General features: G+C 51.4%; 2 protein-coding genes and 1 long non-coding RNA gene across 8 annotated transcripts in view; 1 reads left to right on the forward strand and 2 right to left on the reverse strand.

The window, feature by feature from the left end:
* The window catches only part of PLXNB1 (plexin B1), a 26,368-nt gene extending 25,943 nt beyond the window's left edge, over positions 1-425 (reverse strand). The window contains exon 1 of one of the 2 annotated variants that reach the window (XM_040445264.1): positions 408-425. The gene's annotated coding sequence lies outside the window, so the exon portion shown is untranslated. Of the gene's footprint in view, positions 1-248; positions 378-407 lie in introns of those variants that run through there. The other variant, XM_040445262.1, reaches the window with a different exon arrangement.
* A 2,657-nt stretch (positions 426-3,082) lies between these two features.
* Positions 3,083-11,923, reverse strand: CCDC51 (coiled-coil domain containing 51). Of its 5 annotated transcripts, none has more exons than XM_040445270.1 (4): positions 9,162-9,755; positions 5,793-6,109; positions 4,616-4,780; positions 3,083-4,069 (listed from the first exon to the last, which is right to left on the reverse strand). In XM_040445270.1, the coding sequence occupies exons 2-4, from the start codon at positions 6,099-6,101 to the stop codon at positions 3,314-3,316; spliced, it is 1,230 nt and encodes a 409-aa protein (XP_040301204.1). In that variant the 5' UTR covers positions 6,102-6,109; positions 9,162-9,755; the 3' UTR covers positions 3,083-3,313. The 5 variants fall into 5 exon arrangements, with proteins under 5 accessions (XP_040301204.1, XP_040301208.1, XP_040301203.1 ...); XM_040445269.1 differs by lacking the exon at positions 9,162-9,755 and adding an exon at positions 11,829-11,923 and having other exon boundaries at positions 3,084-4,069; XM_040445274.1 differs by lacking the exon at positions 5,793-6,109 and having other exon boundaries at positions 9,162-9,752.
* Positions 11,924-11,957: 34 nt separating this feature from the next.
* LOC121011161 (uncharacterized) lies at positions 11,958-13,889 on the forward strand. The gene is made up of 4 exons (XR_005781513.1): positions 11,958-12,064; positions 12,144-12,199; positions 12,282-12,369; positions 13,669-13,889. It is a non-coding gene; the product is annotated as an uncharacterized LOC121011161 (long non-coding RNA).
* The last annotated feature ends 1,614 nt before the right edge of the window (positions 13,890-15,503 follow it).

Below are 15,503 nucleotides of genomic sequence, written 5' to 3' on the forward strand. Positions count from 1 at the left end.
CCCGGAGACCGAGGGGCGGAAAAGCGCGCCCGCTGCCCGCCCCTCCCGCCGCGGCGCTGCCACCGCCGGGAACAAAGGAGACAAAGCCGCGTCGGCCGGGCCGGGCTTCGCTCCTTCCCCCCGCGCCCGCCGGGCCGCCCTCCCCCCGCCCGCCGCCCAGGCCAGGCCGGAAGCAGCCGGGAGAGCCGGGCGCGCGGCCCCGAGCCGCCCGGGACCCCGCATTCCAGCCCTGCGGGCTCCGCACTTGCCGAGGGCGGGGGACTCGACCCCTCCCTGTGGGGGCGCTGGCTGCTGGGCGGCGGTAGCCACGGCAACGCGGGTCGCGGCCAGGCGAGCTGAGGGCGAGGAGCAGAGCCCAGAGCTCTGGCTGCCCGACCCCACCCCATCCCGCCCCTGCCGGGCCATACCTGCGCGCTGCGCAGGAACCGGAATCAAGAGTCCTCCCGGGATGGGCGGGGCCGGGGGGGGTGGTGCGCTTGGCGCCCACAGGTGTTGCAGGTACAGCGTCCGGCCTCTTCCTGCCCACCGGCGACGGGTGGGACCTGCACCCCACACCAGCCCCGCCAGCTCGCCAGCCACCACCCCTGCTCCGCAGCGTCCCGAACTCTCTCCTTCCTTTCCTGTGGTCGTCCTCCAACTTTCTTTACCTGAACTCCTCGGCGCCTGGTTTCTCACCCCCGTACCAGGTCCTGCCCACCGCCCCTACTCCCAGGACTCCCTAAGAGCCACCCTCTCCTTCCGGCCCCCACCTCTGGCTGCGCCAGAGGAGCATAGGCTTTGGGGTTGGGCCTGGGTTTGTGCCACCACTAAGCCAAGTAACCTGAGCCCCCCATGCCCCTGAACACCCCCCCACCCACACACACACACACACACGCCTGTTTGCTCACCGGCAAGTGAAGGTGATACCACACCTACCAGGCTGTTACAGGAGGGCACAGCGGCTGCAAAGTACACAAGCAAGGGTGCATTTCCTTCTTTTCCTCCTGGGCCTCTACCTGGACCCACCCTATGCTGAGAAGCCTTGGGCAAGTCTGGACTCCCTCAATGGCAAATACCTGGGCCTTTCTAGGGAGAAACCGCTGGGCAGGGGCCCAGTTGTGCCCTCTGCCGGGCCCTTCACACACACCCTGGCCTGCCTACTGCAAACTCAGAGGAGACAGGACACGGCCCATGCTGTTAGGACTTTGGCTCAAGGCCATTGAGATAGCCTCCTGGGAGGCAAAATTTGTCACACACACACACACACACACACACACACACACACCCCACTCTGGAAGCCCCCAGAGCCTCCAAAGGCTAGGGAGAGCCTCAACCAGAAGGTTCAGGTCATCCACACTGGCTAGTGTCCAAAGAGCCAACACCACAGACACACTCTTGCCATCTGCCACCCCTCAAGAGTCTGCCTTCACTCTCATCTACCCAACTCTGCCTTCCAACTTCTCTCACCAGCTTCTCCGATCTCTCCCTTTCTTCCATCCCCTCTCCCAGCACCTGGGGCCGTGCACCAGAATGTCCCCGCCCGCCCCCGCCCCGAGTTCCTTTATCCCTGGCCTCCAGCATCACAGACCCCAGGCCCTCCATTTCATTCTCTAACCTATGCCCCACCGCTCCTCCACATCCATCACCACCTCAGCCCCTTGGCTAAGGTGCTGAAAGCCCATGGCTTTCCTGCCTGTGCAGCCTATGGGGGACCCTTGCCACATACCTGGAATCCTCCCCTCCTCAATTCCATTCACTCAAGTGCACACTCTTTAGGACCTACCTCACCCCAAAGGTGGACACAGGACTTCCAAACCCCATAGCACCCCTCATCTGTACACAGATATGGTACCTCCTACCCCCCATCAGGAGGGTGAACATCCCATGCACAGAGGTCGTTTCATCTCATGCCATCCTGAGGAACCATTACACAAAGGAAACAATGTCAAGAATGGAGTGACCAAATGACCAAAGGACCAGGCATTTGAGGTTCACAGAACCCATGGGGCCACCCAGGTCATACTCACTGCCCAAACCTGAGCACGGGCTCCAAGTACAGAGGGTACCTCCTGGGAAACCCTACTGGTTCCACAGGCCCCTGCTGAGAGGAGGCTCCACACAGGCCCAAGCAAACCCCAGCCCACAGAAGCCCTTCCCCACAAACCCTGTATACCTCCATGTGTTCAGAAAGGAGTGGCTTTTCCAGACCTGTGGGAGTACAGAGTGCCTCCCCACTCTTCCTATTTACTCAAGGACACACAAGGCCACCTATGGCCATTTAGCCCAGGAGATCAAAGGTTGCTGTTCTCCTCTGCAAAGGGACAGGTCAGGGGTTCTCTGGGCAGTCTGCCCCCGGGGCCCCCACTGTACCTCCCACCTCAGGGAGGCCCGTCTCCATCATAGCCACTGAAAAGGCTGGTTTGGAGCCAGGCCTCGTGTCCTCAACTTATGGGATCACAAGATCTCAGGCCCCATTCAAACTCACAGGCAAAACCTAACTCTCCCTGTACCCAGGTCCCAGGCCTGCCTTGAGGTTCACTCTGCTGACATGCTGAGCTCTGCCCATGCTTGTACAGGCCATCTCTAGGCTGTGTATGGGAGGACACCTAGCTCTAGGGGCACACTGGACTGCCCAAAACTCTCTGCACAGGGACCCAGACTGGCTACCAATCCCTGTAATTATGTCCCCAGTAATATTTATCAACCATTCCCCCAATCCCTTTTCCCTGCTCTCTTCTGATCATCCCTCCAGCGTTAGAACCAGAAGGTTCTCCCCACCAGGGCAGAGAAAGTAATCCAGAAGCGGGGCAAGTAACCATTGTCAGCCGTGGTTGCGCAGGCTAGGTTCCACTCCCCGGAACCCCCAAGCTATCTGACATAGGAGGGTTGGGCAAGCAGACCTGGCAATCCAAAACAAAAACCCAAGCCTCAAGGGTAAGTTCATCCAACATGGTTCTGAACTGAGGACGAGACCAAGAGGAGATGAGAGAGGAACTGAAGGGGGCCGTGATTACTGTAATTCCAGGCTCAGCCCTTAAGTCCCAAATCTCAACCTTCAACAAGAAAAACTCCATCTGACGTAAGTATTACTTTAAATATTTAAATAACATGAACCGAAAGACATTTTATTTGGACATTAGTACAAAGTGTTGATAATTAACATAAATGAGCATTTTCTCAAAATCAAAGTATGCCTGCTGGTGAGCCACACAGATGGTGTTCAGCCTCAGGCTGAGGTTGTGTGCACCCCAAAGGCTCACTTCATTGTTGGGATTCTCTAGCTAAATTTGTATCCACAGCTATCCCCTCAGCTCCCTGGAGGAGGCACCCGGGGCTAGCTGGCCCTGAACAGCACGTAGAGCACAGGCAGAGTGGCCATAAATGTCACACAGGTGACCAGTGTGCTGTAGATGGTGTTCCTGTTGACCTGAGCTTCAAGCTTCTGCTCCATGTCTGATAGTGCCAAGATCACGCTCCCCTGCTCCAGCAAGGAGCCAGGCAGGGCCCTGTCTGCTGGCCCCAGCAGGCCTGGATGTGCTGCAGCCTTCGCAAGCTGAACCACCTCAGCCGTTTGGCTGAAAGTCTTTTCCAAGCCATCAAGCCGCTCTCGTAAACCCTCTAAACATGAATGGACCTGCCTGGAATGGCTGAGCTGCTCTTTCAAGGCAGCTGAAAGGACATCTGTGTCTCTGTCTCGGGTGGGGGAAGTACCTGCCTGGGTCCCAGAGCTCAGCCCGGAGCCAGCTTGTACCAGGCCCCTTAGGTCCACCATGAGGTCGTGGAGGTCCCTCTGCTGGAGGGAGTAGCTGGATGCCTGTTCTCGAATGGCCTCCTGGAGGCTCACAGGCCCCTTCTGCGCCTCTAAGAGCAAGGCCTTCAGCTCCTGTAGCCGCACACGGTTCACATAGGTGGAGCCAGCCACACCAATCAAGGCCCCCAGAACTGACCCGATGAGGGACCAGTTCTTGGTCCTCTCAGCTCGAGTGCGCTCCTTCTCGTGACTTTCCCGCACAGCCGCAGAGAAGAGGGAGAACTTCTCTCGCTCAGAGTCTTCAGCACGCAGATAGGTTGCACGAAGCCTTTTCTCCTCCTGCAGAAGCAAAGCAGTGTTATACAGCAGCAATGTGGCCCCGCCGTTGGAGCTGCCAGCAGACGTCCCTGGGGCTCAGCCTCATGCCTGGCGCAGACTGCATGCTCAATAAACCCGCTGAATGAATGAAGGCAGCATAAACATGGTCAGGTGCAGGAAGCAAAGGAATTGGGGGCAGTCAAGATGAGCAATGCTACCTTCCTACCCAAGCAGTGCTGGGTCTGACCAGACACGCACTGATGACTACAGAATGTGTCCATCAGAAGGAAGTGTCTGGCCCCCTCTAGGCCAGTCCCCTCCTCCCTGGTGCTCCCTCCTCAGCAATCTGGGATCTGGGGCTCAGATTATACTGCCCTGGACTACTGACCCCAGTACTCCAAGAGAAAGTGGGTGGACAGGCTCTGGAAGCCTGGGGCCCAGAGCTTCTGGTTTACGTCTTCACCAGATCTCTGACCACCAGACCAGTCAGGTTCCCACCTTGCCCCTGATGATCTGCCAGGCTAGGGTCCCTATCCAATGAGGAAGGGCTGCCTTCTGAGTGCCTACTTGCAGCAGCCGGTGCTCCAGCGTAGCCAGTTCTAGGTACTGGATATCCTCTCTGGAGATGCGGTCCAAGCGGTCCCTCACCTCCTTCAGCTTGGCCTGGTGAACTTCCAAGTCCTCCCGAGCCTCTCGCACAAGCCCTCGAGCCACCATGAACACTTTCTCCGCCTGCAGAGAGAACAATGGAGGCTGTCTACCCCTTCCCTCCACACCCACACAGGCTCAGCTCTATTCCCAACAAGGCTGTGGCTGAGGTGAGTGGGGTGTCAGTGCAAAGGGTGGAAAAAAAGAGTCCTTCAGACACAAAATCCTGGCCCGCCCAGTAGTCCTCAAAGTGCAGCCCTGGGCCACACCCATCAGAATCACTGGATTTATCCATTCAAGTGGAAATAACATACCCCTGAGAAACTTGAAAAAAGCTAACGCTCCACACAAAACCCAGCCAATCCTAGTCGGATACAAGCCACGGAAAGGAACCTAGGTTCCTAAACTGTTTCACGCACGCACGCTACCTTATCTTCACCTCTTGACGATGCCACAAGAGGCATTGCTGTGGCCTCCATTTTACACACCCAGAAACTCCAGCTCAGCCAAGGTCATGACCTCCAAGGGGAAGAGACAGCACTGTGCCTCAAAACCTCCCAGTGAACCCCCAGGTTCTTGCCACCTCACTAGCTTGGTCTGTACTAGGCAGGAATGGGAACAGAGACGACAGAATGCATTTCTGCTACCACCAAGGGCTTCCAGCCACAGGAAGCTCTTTCCACCTCACAGTGTGATGCTGCCTGGCCCTGGGCTTCTACCTTCACAAGGGGTGTTTTAATTACACGTGGGGCTTTGAGGACACTTGTAACACTCTCACCAACCCTCAGTCAATGTAGGAAGTGTTCACTGGCCTAACACGATGGATGTCAATGGCCAGGGACTCATCAGTACACAGACACCTGTTTTCGGGGTAGACGGGTACAGTTACACAGAGATCTTCACCCCCAGTACGATCGAATCCAAGTTACCATGTGAGAAATGAGTCAAATTCATCTACCAATAGTATTTGTTTAAGAAAAGGCAAATCTGGGCAAGGCTTCCCAGCACCACGTGGCTGGTAATTATTTGGCAAGAGCCTCCCAGCCACATTTCCAAGTCAGAAGGCAGGGCCAACCACCCCGGCTTCCCTCCTCACCTCAGTCACATTTCCCTGGGCCTCTCGAACTTCATTGAGTCCGACAAACTCTTCGTATCTTTCCCACCAAGTCGTGGCTGTGGACGATGCTCGCTGATGAATGTCGTGCCCCAGGGCTCTTCCCAGAGCTGTGAGGCGGCGGTACAGCCCAAGAGCCACCTCCTCAGGTCTTTTCTCTCTGGGCTGGCTAGGGCCTGGGCTGCAGAGAGTCCTGGCCATAAAGAGGTCCCTTCCAAGGAGGCCTCTCCACACCACACGGGGTGCACCGAGGACGTGCTGCATGGCAAACACAGTGCTGCGCCCTGTCATCAGGAGATCTGTAGGGGGACGCCAGACAGATCAGCTCACAGCTGAGAAAGGCTGGGCATAAGTCAGGTTTCAGGGCCTAGGGGCAGTTCTGAACTAATTTCCATGAAAAAGTCCAAAAAGAGCACTGCTCTGTTGTGCCTGGAGACGGTAGCCGCTGTGGTCAGGCTTCCCCCTTGGGTGCTCCCAGATAAGAGAACACACCAGGGAAGAACATGTTTAGGAGATCATGCCTTCCATCTCCTTCCACAATGCCACCAGCACCTCCCATCCCACCCATCTTCCCCACAGCCCCCAGGTCTCCGTTGTGACTTGGATGGGAATCCTGGTGCCCGGTTTTCTGATAACGTCGAAGAAAATTCTCAAACCAGGGCTGCCTGGGTAGCTTGGTCAGTTAAGTGTCCAGCTGCTGATTTTGACTCAGATCGTGATCTCACGGTTTCTGAGATCGAGGCCTGTGTTGGACTCTGTGCTGACAGTGCGGAGCCTGCTTGGGATTCTCTCCCTCCCTCTCCCTCCTCCACTCGTTCTCTCTGTCTCCGTCTCTGTCTCTTTCTCTCCCAAGAGTAAATAAATAAACTTAAAAAAAAATTTTTTTTTCAAACCTGAGTTGCGTCCATGCTGACAAAGCCTCACAAATCACAAAGATTCATAAAGACTCCCAGGGAAACTGGGGAACTGAGGGGATTTCAGGGAAAGAGTTCTGCAAAATACCATCAAAATCAACTGCCCAGACTCTGAGGGCTGCCCCAGCACTGGGAAAGCAGAGTTTTGCTTATGTTCGAGGACACAAGTCATTCTGTACCAAGGCAGAAAATTACCTCCTCAGCTCTCCTCTGAGAAGACAATTCCAGGGAAAAGGCAAAACAAAACAAAAAGCCTGGATCTCTACACAGAGGACAACTTTTCTTAGGTTCACACGAGCCCTCCTCTGCCCTCTGAGGCTTTCCAGGCTTCCAATCCCCCCCACCCCTCACATTCCTAACCTTCCACAAGCTTTCTCCCTCCTCTCCAACTTTAGTCCGGCTCTACAGGTCTGGTTTCTTCAATCTCTCCCTTTTCAACCTTGCTTTGTCTGGGCCCCAACAACACCCACTTCTCTTAACCTAAACAGCAGAGGGAGGCTCCCGTTACCCAGTCAGGCTCTGCCTGAGCCCCAAAGCTGCAGGGACTCTGAGGACCCCAAGGAGGGTCAGGTGACCCCTGCTCCCAGGCAAACCTGGACCAGCACTCCTGTCCTCTGGCCAACCCTCCTTCCCCCACCAACCCCCAACCATAACACACACAAGCTCTCAAGTATTGATGCTGGCTGTCAGAGTGACACCTAGTGGCCAAACAACCAGGCCAGAGAGAAAAGCAGAGGATGCTGGAGACAGGAAGATAAATTGGAGGAGCTTGGGTGACAAAGAAAGGGGCTTCTGAATGTAAGGTGATGTGGAATAGAGACCCACTCAGAGCATCTCAGCCTCCTATCCCCTTGTGCTGTGCTTGGAGAAGCTCAGGCCCTCTAGAAAACAAAGTTGGTTGGGTAGGGACATGCCTCCTGCCCAAAATGGGTCCGAGCTGAGAGCCACGGAAGGGACATCCCCGTAACACTGGTTCTGAGCTGGTGCTGCACCCGAACTCCTGGGCCCCATCCACAAGGCCCAAGAAAGCACACGACATCCATGACCCAGGGGTCAAGCCAGCCTCTTAGGCCTCAATGCCAGCATCCACCACACATGAGCTGCGGCCCCATGACCATCCTGCAGGTGTTTCCTGCATCAGAGCAAAGCAGACTCCCAGGGCTGCCAACCACAGCCCTCACTCTCCTTTTCAGCAACACTCACCAGAGAGGTGTCCACCTTGCTGTCACTACTTCCCCAGCCCCCATTCTCTCTTGATGGCACTCCACCAAGAGGCTGCTCTCCTGGAGGCCCTGCAAAACCTCCACCTTGCCAGATCCACCAGGTATTTCTCAGATTTCCTCTCCAACATCTCTGCAGCTTTCAACACCCTTGTCTTTTTGAAATCACTACCCACCCCCGCCTCGGCTTCCTCCAACCTTCTTAGCCTCCTCTCCTGACTTCTCTACCAGCCACCCACTCTTGAACCCCAGGAAAGTCATCCATCCCTGGCAGCAATGACAGCTACAGCCTCCTGTGAAGTCCTGGCTTCCTCCCTGCCCCTCAGAGCCGTTATTCACAAGGCAACTTGAGGCTCTGTTAACTCATCATTTCACATCTCTTGTTCAAAACCCCCGACAGCTCCCATCTCACCTGCCATGAACACCAGTCCCACCAGTGGCCAACAAGCCACGGTCCTCTTAGTTGTCATCCCTTCCTCCTGTCCTCCACTCCATGCACCCTAACATGTGAAGCCTGACTCTGCTACTTTCTCCACAGAAAGGTCCAGTCAGCTGACAGGTCCAGTCAGCTCATCCTGACTTGTACATCTTGGCTCAAACACCACCTCGTGGCAAACCTTCCTTGACCATTCCCTCCTGGGCCACCTGCTTTATGTTTCTCCATCAGACACATATTGCCTTCTTTTCATGTTGCCAGGCCCCTCACTAGAACATAAGCTTGGTGACAGCAAGGACTCTGCTGTGTGAGGAAATGACTCAAGTTGTTCCTCTATTCCAGTCCCTCTTCTCAGACATCCAGCCCCCACCCCAGCCTGATTCTCAGCCCCTCCCCATTCAAATGTCCCACAAGCCCTTAGCCAGCACAGGGAAGCTGTTCCTGGCAGAGGGAAAAAGTGGAAATGCACTGGGGGTCATCTAAAACCTGAAAGGCAGCCAGTGCAGCTGGAAAATAGCAGAGGAAGGGAGAGTGGACAGAGGAGAGGCTGAAGAGGTAAACAGAGACCATATTAAGCAGGGCCTTGAGGGCCAAGTTCAGAATCTTGACCCTTCAAATCCATTCTAACATTCTATCCAGATGACTGTCTCTTACCAACTGTCCATGCCACAAACCTCCATCACCTGTACCTCTATCTCACTTGCAGCTGATGGCTTGCTTCATTTTTCACTAAGAAAATATTTAAAAATTGGAAGACAACTTCTATAAATTCCCACCATACCTTCCCACCTGTGTCTGTTCGGTTTCCACCTTCTTTCTTACTCCTTGGGATGAGGGATTCATGCTCTAGGAAGACCAAGCTGTGGCCAGGTCCCGTGTGCTCTCCCTACCTGACACTGCTCAGTAATTGATCAGACACCCTCTCCAGCAACAGCTCCACTTCTCTGTCCCTCTGTACAGCCAAACTCCTTGACAGATCATCTGCACTTGCTGTCTCCAGTTCCTCCTCTCTCATTCTCTCTTAAACCCTTTCTAATCTGGCCTTCACTTCCACCATGCCACTGGAAATGCTCTTGTCCAGGTCACTTCCACATTGCTAAATCCAGTGATCAGTTCTCAGTCCTCATTTTACTTGCCCTATCAGCAACCTGTGCCTTGTGCCACTTTCCTTTCCTTGAAACGCCTTCTACACTTGGCTTCCAGTCCCCACTCATCTCCTGAACCTACCCATGTGGAGTGCTGCAAGGCAAGGTCCTCAGACTCCTCTCTCATCCAGTCCCATGGCTTTAAAAACCATCTACGGATGGGGCACCTGGGTGGCTCAGTCAGTTAAGCGTCTGACTTCAGCTTAGGTCATGATCTCATGGTTCGTGAGTTCGATCCTCGCATCGGGCTCTGTGCTGACAGCTCAGAACCTGGAGCTTGCTTTGGATTCTGTGTCTCTCTCTCTGCCTCTCCTCTGCTCTCACTCTGTCTCTGTCCCTCTCAAGAATAAACATTTAAATAAATAAATAAATACCATCTAGGGAAATGTTAAAAATATTAACTATAATGATGGTTGAACAACACTGTGAATATACTAAAACCACTTAAGTGTACCCATTAAGTAGGTGAACTGTATTGTATGTGAATGGTATCTCAATAAAACCATTACTTTTTTTAAAAAGTAATCTCTACACCCAACTTAGGGCTTAAACTCAAGAGTCACATGCTACACCAACCAAGCCAGCTAGGTGCTGCTCCTCCCACTGCTTTTTCCCCCCAAAACCATTACTTAAAAAAAACAATCAACTAGGGGTGCCTGGGTGGCTCAGTTGCTTAAGCAGCCACCTATTGGCTTTGGCTTAGGTCATGATCTCACGGTTGGTGAGTTTGAGCCCCAGGTCAGGCTCTGTGTTGACTGTGTGGAGACTGCTTGGGATTCTCTTTCCCTCTCTCTCTGCCTCACTCTCTTTCTCTCTCAAAATAAATAAATAAACTTTAAACAAGAAAAAAAAAAAAAACAATCAACTATATTCTGACTTTTCCAGCCCAGACCTCTCCTATAGATTCCAGGCTCATTTACTGAACCACCGAATCGACAACTCAGCTTGGAAGGTTAATGAGGATCTTATCTTCCCTTCCCAACTTGCCTTTCCCATAGCCTTCTCCATCTTGGTTGATAGAAACTTCCAAATCCAAGTCAGACCAAAAACCTCAAATCATCCCTGACCCCTTGCTTTCCCTCCCATCTCATACCCAATCCATCAGCAAATGCTTCTTCCTTTCTAAAACCAAAATCCCTTTTCCTCTTAGCCGCCCCCCGCCCCCCCCACTGCTACCACCTGGTCCCAGTGACTAACATAGTTGACTATAACACCCTTCTGACAGGTCTCCCTGCTCCTACTCTAGCCCCTACAATCTATCGTCAACAGAGCAGCCAGTAGCCTTTTCAAAACACAGGCCAGGCCATGTCTCTCTCTGCTCAAACTCTCTAATCGTTCCACATTTCTCTCAATGTAAAAGCCAAATTTTCTCCATGGTCTACAGGACATCTACCTCCTGGCTCTCAGTCTTCTCTGACCTCATCTCCCACAAGTATACTTTCCTCACTCTACTCCAGTCATATGGACCTTTTTTCTCCCAGCTTTATTGACATAAAAATGACATATAAATTGACATATCACTGTGTAAGTTTAAGATATACAACGTGACGATTTGATACACTTGATAGACGTATATACTGCTAAACGTATACCACAATAAGGTTAGCTAACACATTGTTGAAGTAATTACCATGCATGGACTTTCGTGATGTTGCTGCAACACACTAGACGATCCCCGCACAAGGCCTTCACACCAGCTATCTGCCCTGCTTGCTCCCTTCTCTTTTCCAAGTCCTGCTCATGTCATTGCCAAGGACTCCCATCCCAGCACCCTCCATCCATTCTGTCCACCTTATTTTTCCTCCAAGCATGTATCACGTGACCTGCGATATGTATTTCAATTATTTACTTTGCTTACAGGCTGTCTCACCTCCCAGAATGTCAGCTCTGCCAGGGCTGGCATCCATTTGCTGATGGATTGGGTATGAGATGTGTTTTGTTCACTGCGGCATTCTCAGTGCCCCCATAAAACTGTCTGCATGACACTCAACAAAAACCTATTGAATGAATAAACATAATTTGCAAAAAGTTGCACCCCGGCTATATTAAAACTCAGACTCCTTCCGGTGGCCTCCAAAACCTTAGGACCGGGTGATCTATCTCCCGCCCATATATCTGGCACCTCTCTCGCATCTCCCTGCAGCTATGCTTGCTTTCTTCGGTTCCAAGAACGCGCTGAACTTCAAAGGCCTCTTCCCCCTACTCGCAGTGCTTTCCCCATGCACGATGCCAGACCCAGCGCCTTCCGGTTAAGCACCCCTCCTGGCTTCCGGACCCTTCCCTGGCAAGACAGGCCCTCGTACCTGGCGCCCCACCTCGTAGAGCTGCAACCCCAACCAAGCGCCCGCCACTCAGTAGACCTCTGATCCTTTAATGCCCGCCCCCAGAGTTGCTTCCGGCAGCGGGAGGATAGCTTCCTGACCAGGAGCCAATCAGCGGGCCCGCGCGGAGGTATAGGCACAGGGGGTGGGTAGGGGTGCTTCGCTTCCGGTGGCAGGGCCTGGGGAAGGGGCGGCAGGCGCCATGTCCGGCCGCGAAGGTGAGTGTCCCGGGGCGGCGGGGTGGAGAGGGACAGTACTCGGCGGGGACGGAACTGAGCATGCTTGTGTCGCCTACAGGTGGCAAGAAGAAGCCCCTGAAGCAGCCCAAGAAGCAGGCCAAGGAGATGGACGAGGTGAGGGCGAGCGCGGAGGCGTGGGAGGGTGCGGAGGGACTGGGGAATCTGCTTCGAGTGAACGCCGTCTGCCTCTCCTTAGGAAGATAAGGCATTCAAGCAGAAACAGAAAGAGGAGCAGAAGAAACTTGAGGAGCTAAAAGCGAAGGCCGCGGGGAAGGGCCCCCTGGGTAAGTGAGGGCAAATAGAGCTCAAGCCGGGCAAACGTTCTGAGCATCTCTTTGGTCTGTTTCCTATCTCATTGGTGAGGTTTCGATTCTTCGTGTCAGCTACTGCGGACGACCCCCCACCCAGCTTGAATTCGCAGCAGCGGGGAGGGGCGGGAGCCAGACCGGTCCTGGAAATGGCATCTCTTTTCTCCCAGGCATTCTGGTCTTCTTTTCTTTAGGGAAACAGCAGAGATGGAAACACAGAGATTCATGTATCTTAGAGTTGAGTTTCCAAACAGTCTTCACTATTTCTTGCCCCAAATTCGTATTTGCTACTTTTTGCTTATGACATTTCTTGACTTACCGCTCATATTGTTAATTCTAGTAAATACTTTTGCATACTGAGTCTTGACTTCTGAATGCGCCTAGACTAAATAAAACTCCTTAATGTGCTATTGCGCTGTATGCTCTTTTAACCTAATCCCCCACCATTTTACTTCTTTTATGTAGGAAAAATGGATTATGTATCAAAATATTTTTCAAGCCCAACAGCCCGAACTTTTCTGTGCTTCTTAAATGCTGTTTACATTCATCCCACTAGTGAATAATTTCTTCCATGGTTATTTGTGCCCTATATGAGCTACACTGGGGCTGGTGGAGGGTGGGGTGGTGGGAGTGTCATCCAGGGCTTTCCAAGACTTCTATCCTAGTGGGTTTTAATTGATTCACAAGGCTGAGATTCTAGTTACTGAGATTCCCTTTTGGAATGTAAGGTGTTTTGTACCTTCCTTTAATCTGTGATTGTGTACAGGAAGGTAAATCAGCTATTTCTTAAGGTACTTACTGTATGCCAAATATATAGTCAGATGTAAATTGAGTAAAATAAAGATAGTAAACCAGACCCCAGGATCATAATATGTACTGTGATGTGGCAGTTGAGAATGTGGACCTGGACGTCAGACTACCCAGGGTGGAATCTTGGCTTTGTCACATACCAATTTATAATTTTGAACAGCACTTACCACTAGCACTTCATTATCTGTAAAATGGGTTGATGGGGGATGAGGATTAAATGAGCTAGTGTGTGAAATACTTAACAATATAGATCCAGGCCAGGGCACAGCCATTATTTGGGCCCCTGCCTCATCCTCATTCTGATATTACCCAGAGTAGACTATTGGGAAAGTCCTATACATGCTTGTGTCAAAAAGAATGCCCAGCACAAGAGTTGAGCCTTTCAATGATCCTTATAAGGCCTCTGGCACTTCTGCCATAAGGACTATATTTTTTCTTAACTGAGACATTTTTTTCCTTTTGCAGCCACAGGTGGAATTAAGAAATCTGGCAAAAAGTAAGCCGTCCCTTGTACCCGAGGCAATGGTGATCTTTAATTCCATTCCTGTTTAAACATCTGGATTTCCTGCCATAGCATCTGTTGCCACCTATAGATAGAATGAAGTGTTGTCTTAGATCCTGTTGTACATTTAAGAATAAACTTTTGTAAAAAAATAATAATAAAATCAGTGGCTCATGTTCTCTTATCATTCAGTCATTTCTGCCTTTGTTGTGAGGTCAGAGTAAACCTAGCCTGAAGTCCTGCCAGTGTGTGCTCTTCACTCTTTGTTCTGTCCTGAACTCAGTTCCACCTGGAATTAAACCAACTCATTTGAAATGGTTGTTTTTTATAGTTGTATACCCGATGGAATACAATACATGAGGCTAATGCAAGAATATGTACTTTGGGGGAAAAAAACGTCTTTCTCTGTTATGACCTCCACATTGCCATTTGTTGTAATGGGATTGTTCATCTTTCATGTGGGCATCCTGCACATACACCGAAGAGTGATTCCTGTTTTCAACAAATTTCTCTGTTGTGGAAGAGGGCAACATTGTTACATACAATATACATTATAAAGGGAATAAAACCGGAAAGGAGAGACTTTCTGAAAGTTTCTAAGAACCAAGATTATCCTGAACCCCCACCCACCCCCCCACCCCCCGCCGCTGGTCTGCATTTACACTAGGGCTTCAGAAAGGTCCTTGCTAAGTTTCCTTGCTAGGGAATGATGAGTATCCCACATTCAACACATCAGCAAAATTCAGTCTGGCCCCTACATACTTCCTCCAGTATCTCCCCCATTCTAACCTAAAATCCCTCACCTGGATTATTGCAGTCATATCCAAATTTGTCTTCCTACCCCTACCCTTGCTCCTCTACAGTTTAACCTTCACTCAGGACAGGATGGTCTTGCTAAACCATAAAGTCATACTTTTGTCTCTTCTTGGCTCAGAATTCTTCAGTGGCTTCTTAGGAAAAAGCTAGAGTCCCTACAATGACCAGTCAGGCCCTAAGGGATCTGGATGCCACTCCCTATCCTTGGATATTCACCATTCATCCCCTGGTCCATCTTGCACAATGGCCTACATCGCAAGCAAGCTGCCTCACCGTTTTCACCAACTCTTGCCTCTGCCTGTCACTCATTTGTATACTGGAGACTACCTCCCTTCCTTTAGAGGACTAAAAGTAGTGCACTCGTCCCTTACCACTCTATATGAAGTAGTAGTCCCAATTGTTTGTTTCATTTTTTTTCTCCTAATATTTGTTGATTATCACCCTTGACTCTAGGAGGAGTAAACTGAAGGAGACAGAGGCCATAATGTATACTAAATGCATATATATATTGCATTCACATATATATATAGAGAGAGAGACAGGGAGGGAGAGAGAAACAATTCAGAGGCACAAGTCTTTGGATTTCCCCTCTAGGCCCTTGATAACACTAAATTATGCGAATAATGCTAAGCTATCTCTGACCATTTGTTTTCAAAAAGGGTTCTGGAACTATTCAGATCTTGCTAAGTCAAAACTGGAAAAGGTTTTTATAGATTGAAGTCTGTTTTACGACTCTAAGGTACTTGACTTAACAGGAGAGGATAAAGGGCCTACTTTGGTCCTCTCCTGGAAAGTTCCACAGCCTGCACACCTTTGGACTTCAGGCATTCCCTGTAGGGCTGAGAACAGCCCTTCTTTGCCAGTGCCAGCACATTGCCCCTGACAGCTACTACTGTTATTTGGTGGAACCTAATCCTTCCTGACAAATGAAGTACAATCCTATCTCTTTACAAGACCAGAAACCCGCAGTAATGAAGATTTA

The sequence above is a fragment of the Herpailurus yagouaroundi genome, unplaced genomic scaffold (assembly GCF_014898765.1).
Source record: "Herpailurus yagouaroundi ecotype Mexico unplaced genomic scaffold, PumYag 193, whole genome shotgun sequence".
Taxonomy (NCBI): Eukaryota; Metazoa; Chordata; class Mammalia; order Carnivora; family Felidae; genus Herpailurus; species Herpailurus yagouaroundi.

Excerpts from the sequence above, each read along its gene's own strand:
- CCDC51 (XM_040445270.1), bottom strand. The coding sequence starts at position 6,101 with ATGACAGGGCGCAGCACTGTGTTTGCCATGCAGCACGTCCTCGGTGCA. Across the intron at positions 4,781-5,792 it reads CCCAGGGAAATGTGACTGAG|GCGGAGAAAGTGTTCATGGT; the intron begins GTGAGGAGGGAA and ends TTCTCTCTGCAG. Across the intron at positions 4,070-4,615 it reads TGGAGCACCGGCTGCTGCAA|GAGGAGAAAAGGCTTCGTGC; the intron begins GTAGGCACTCAG and ends TTGCTTCTGCAG.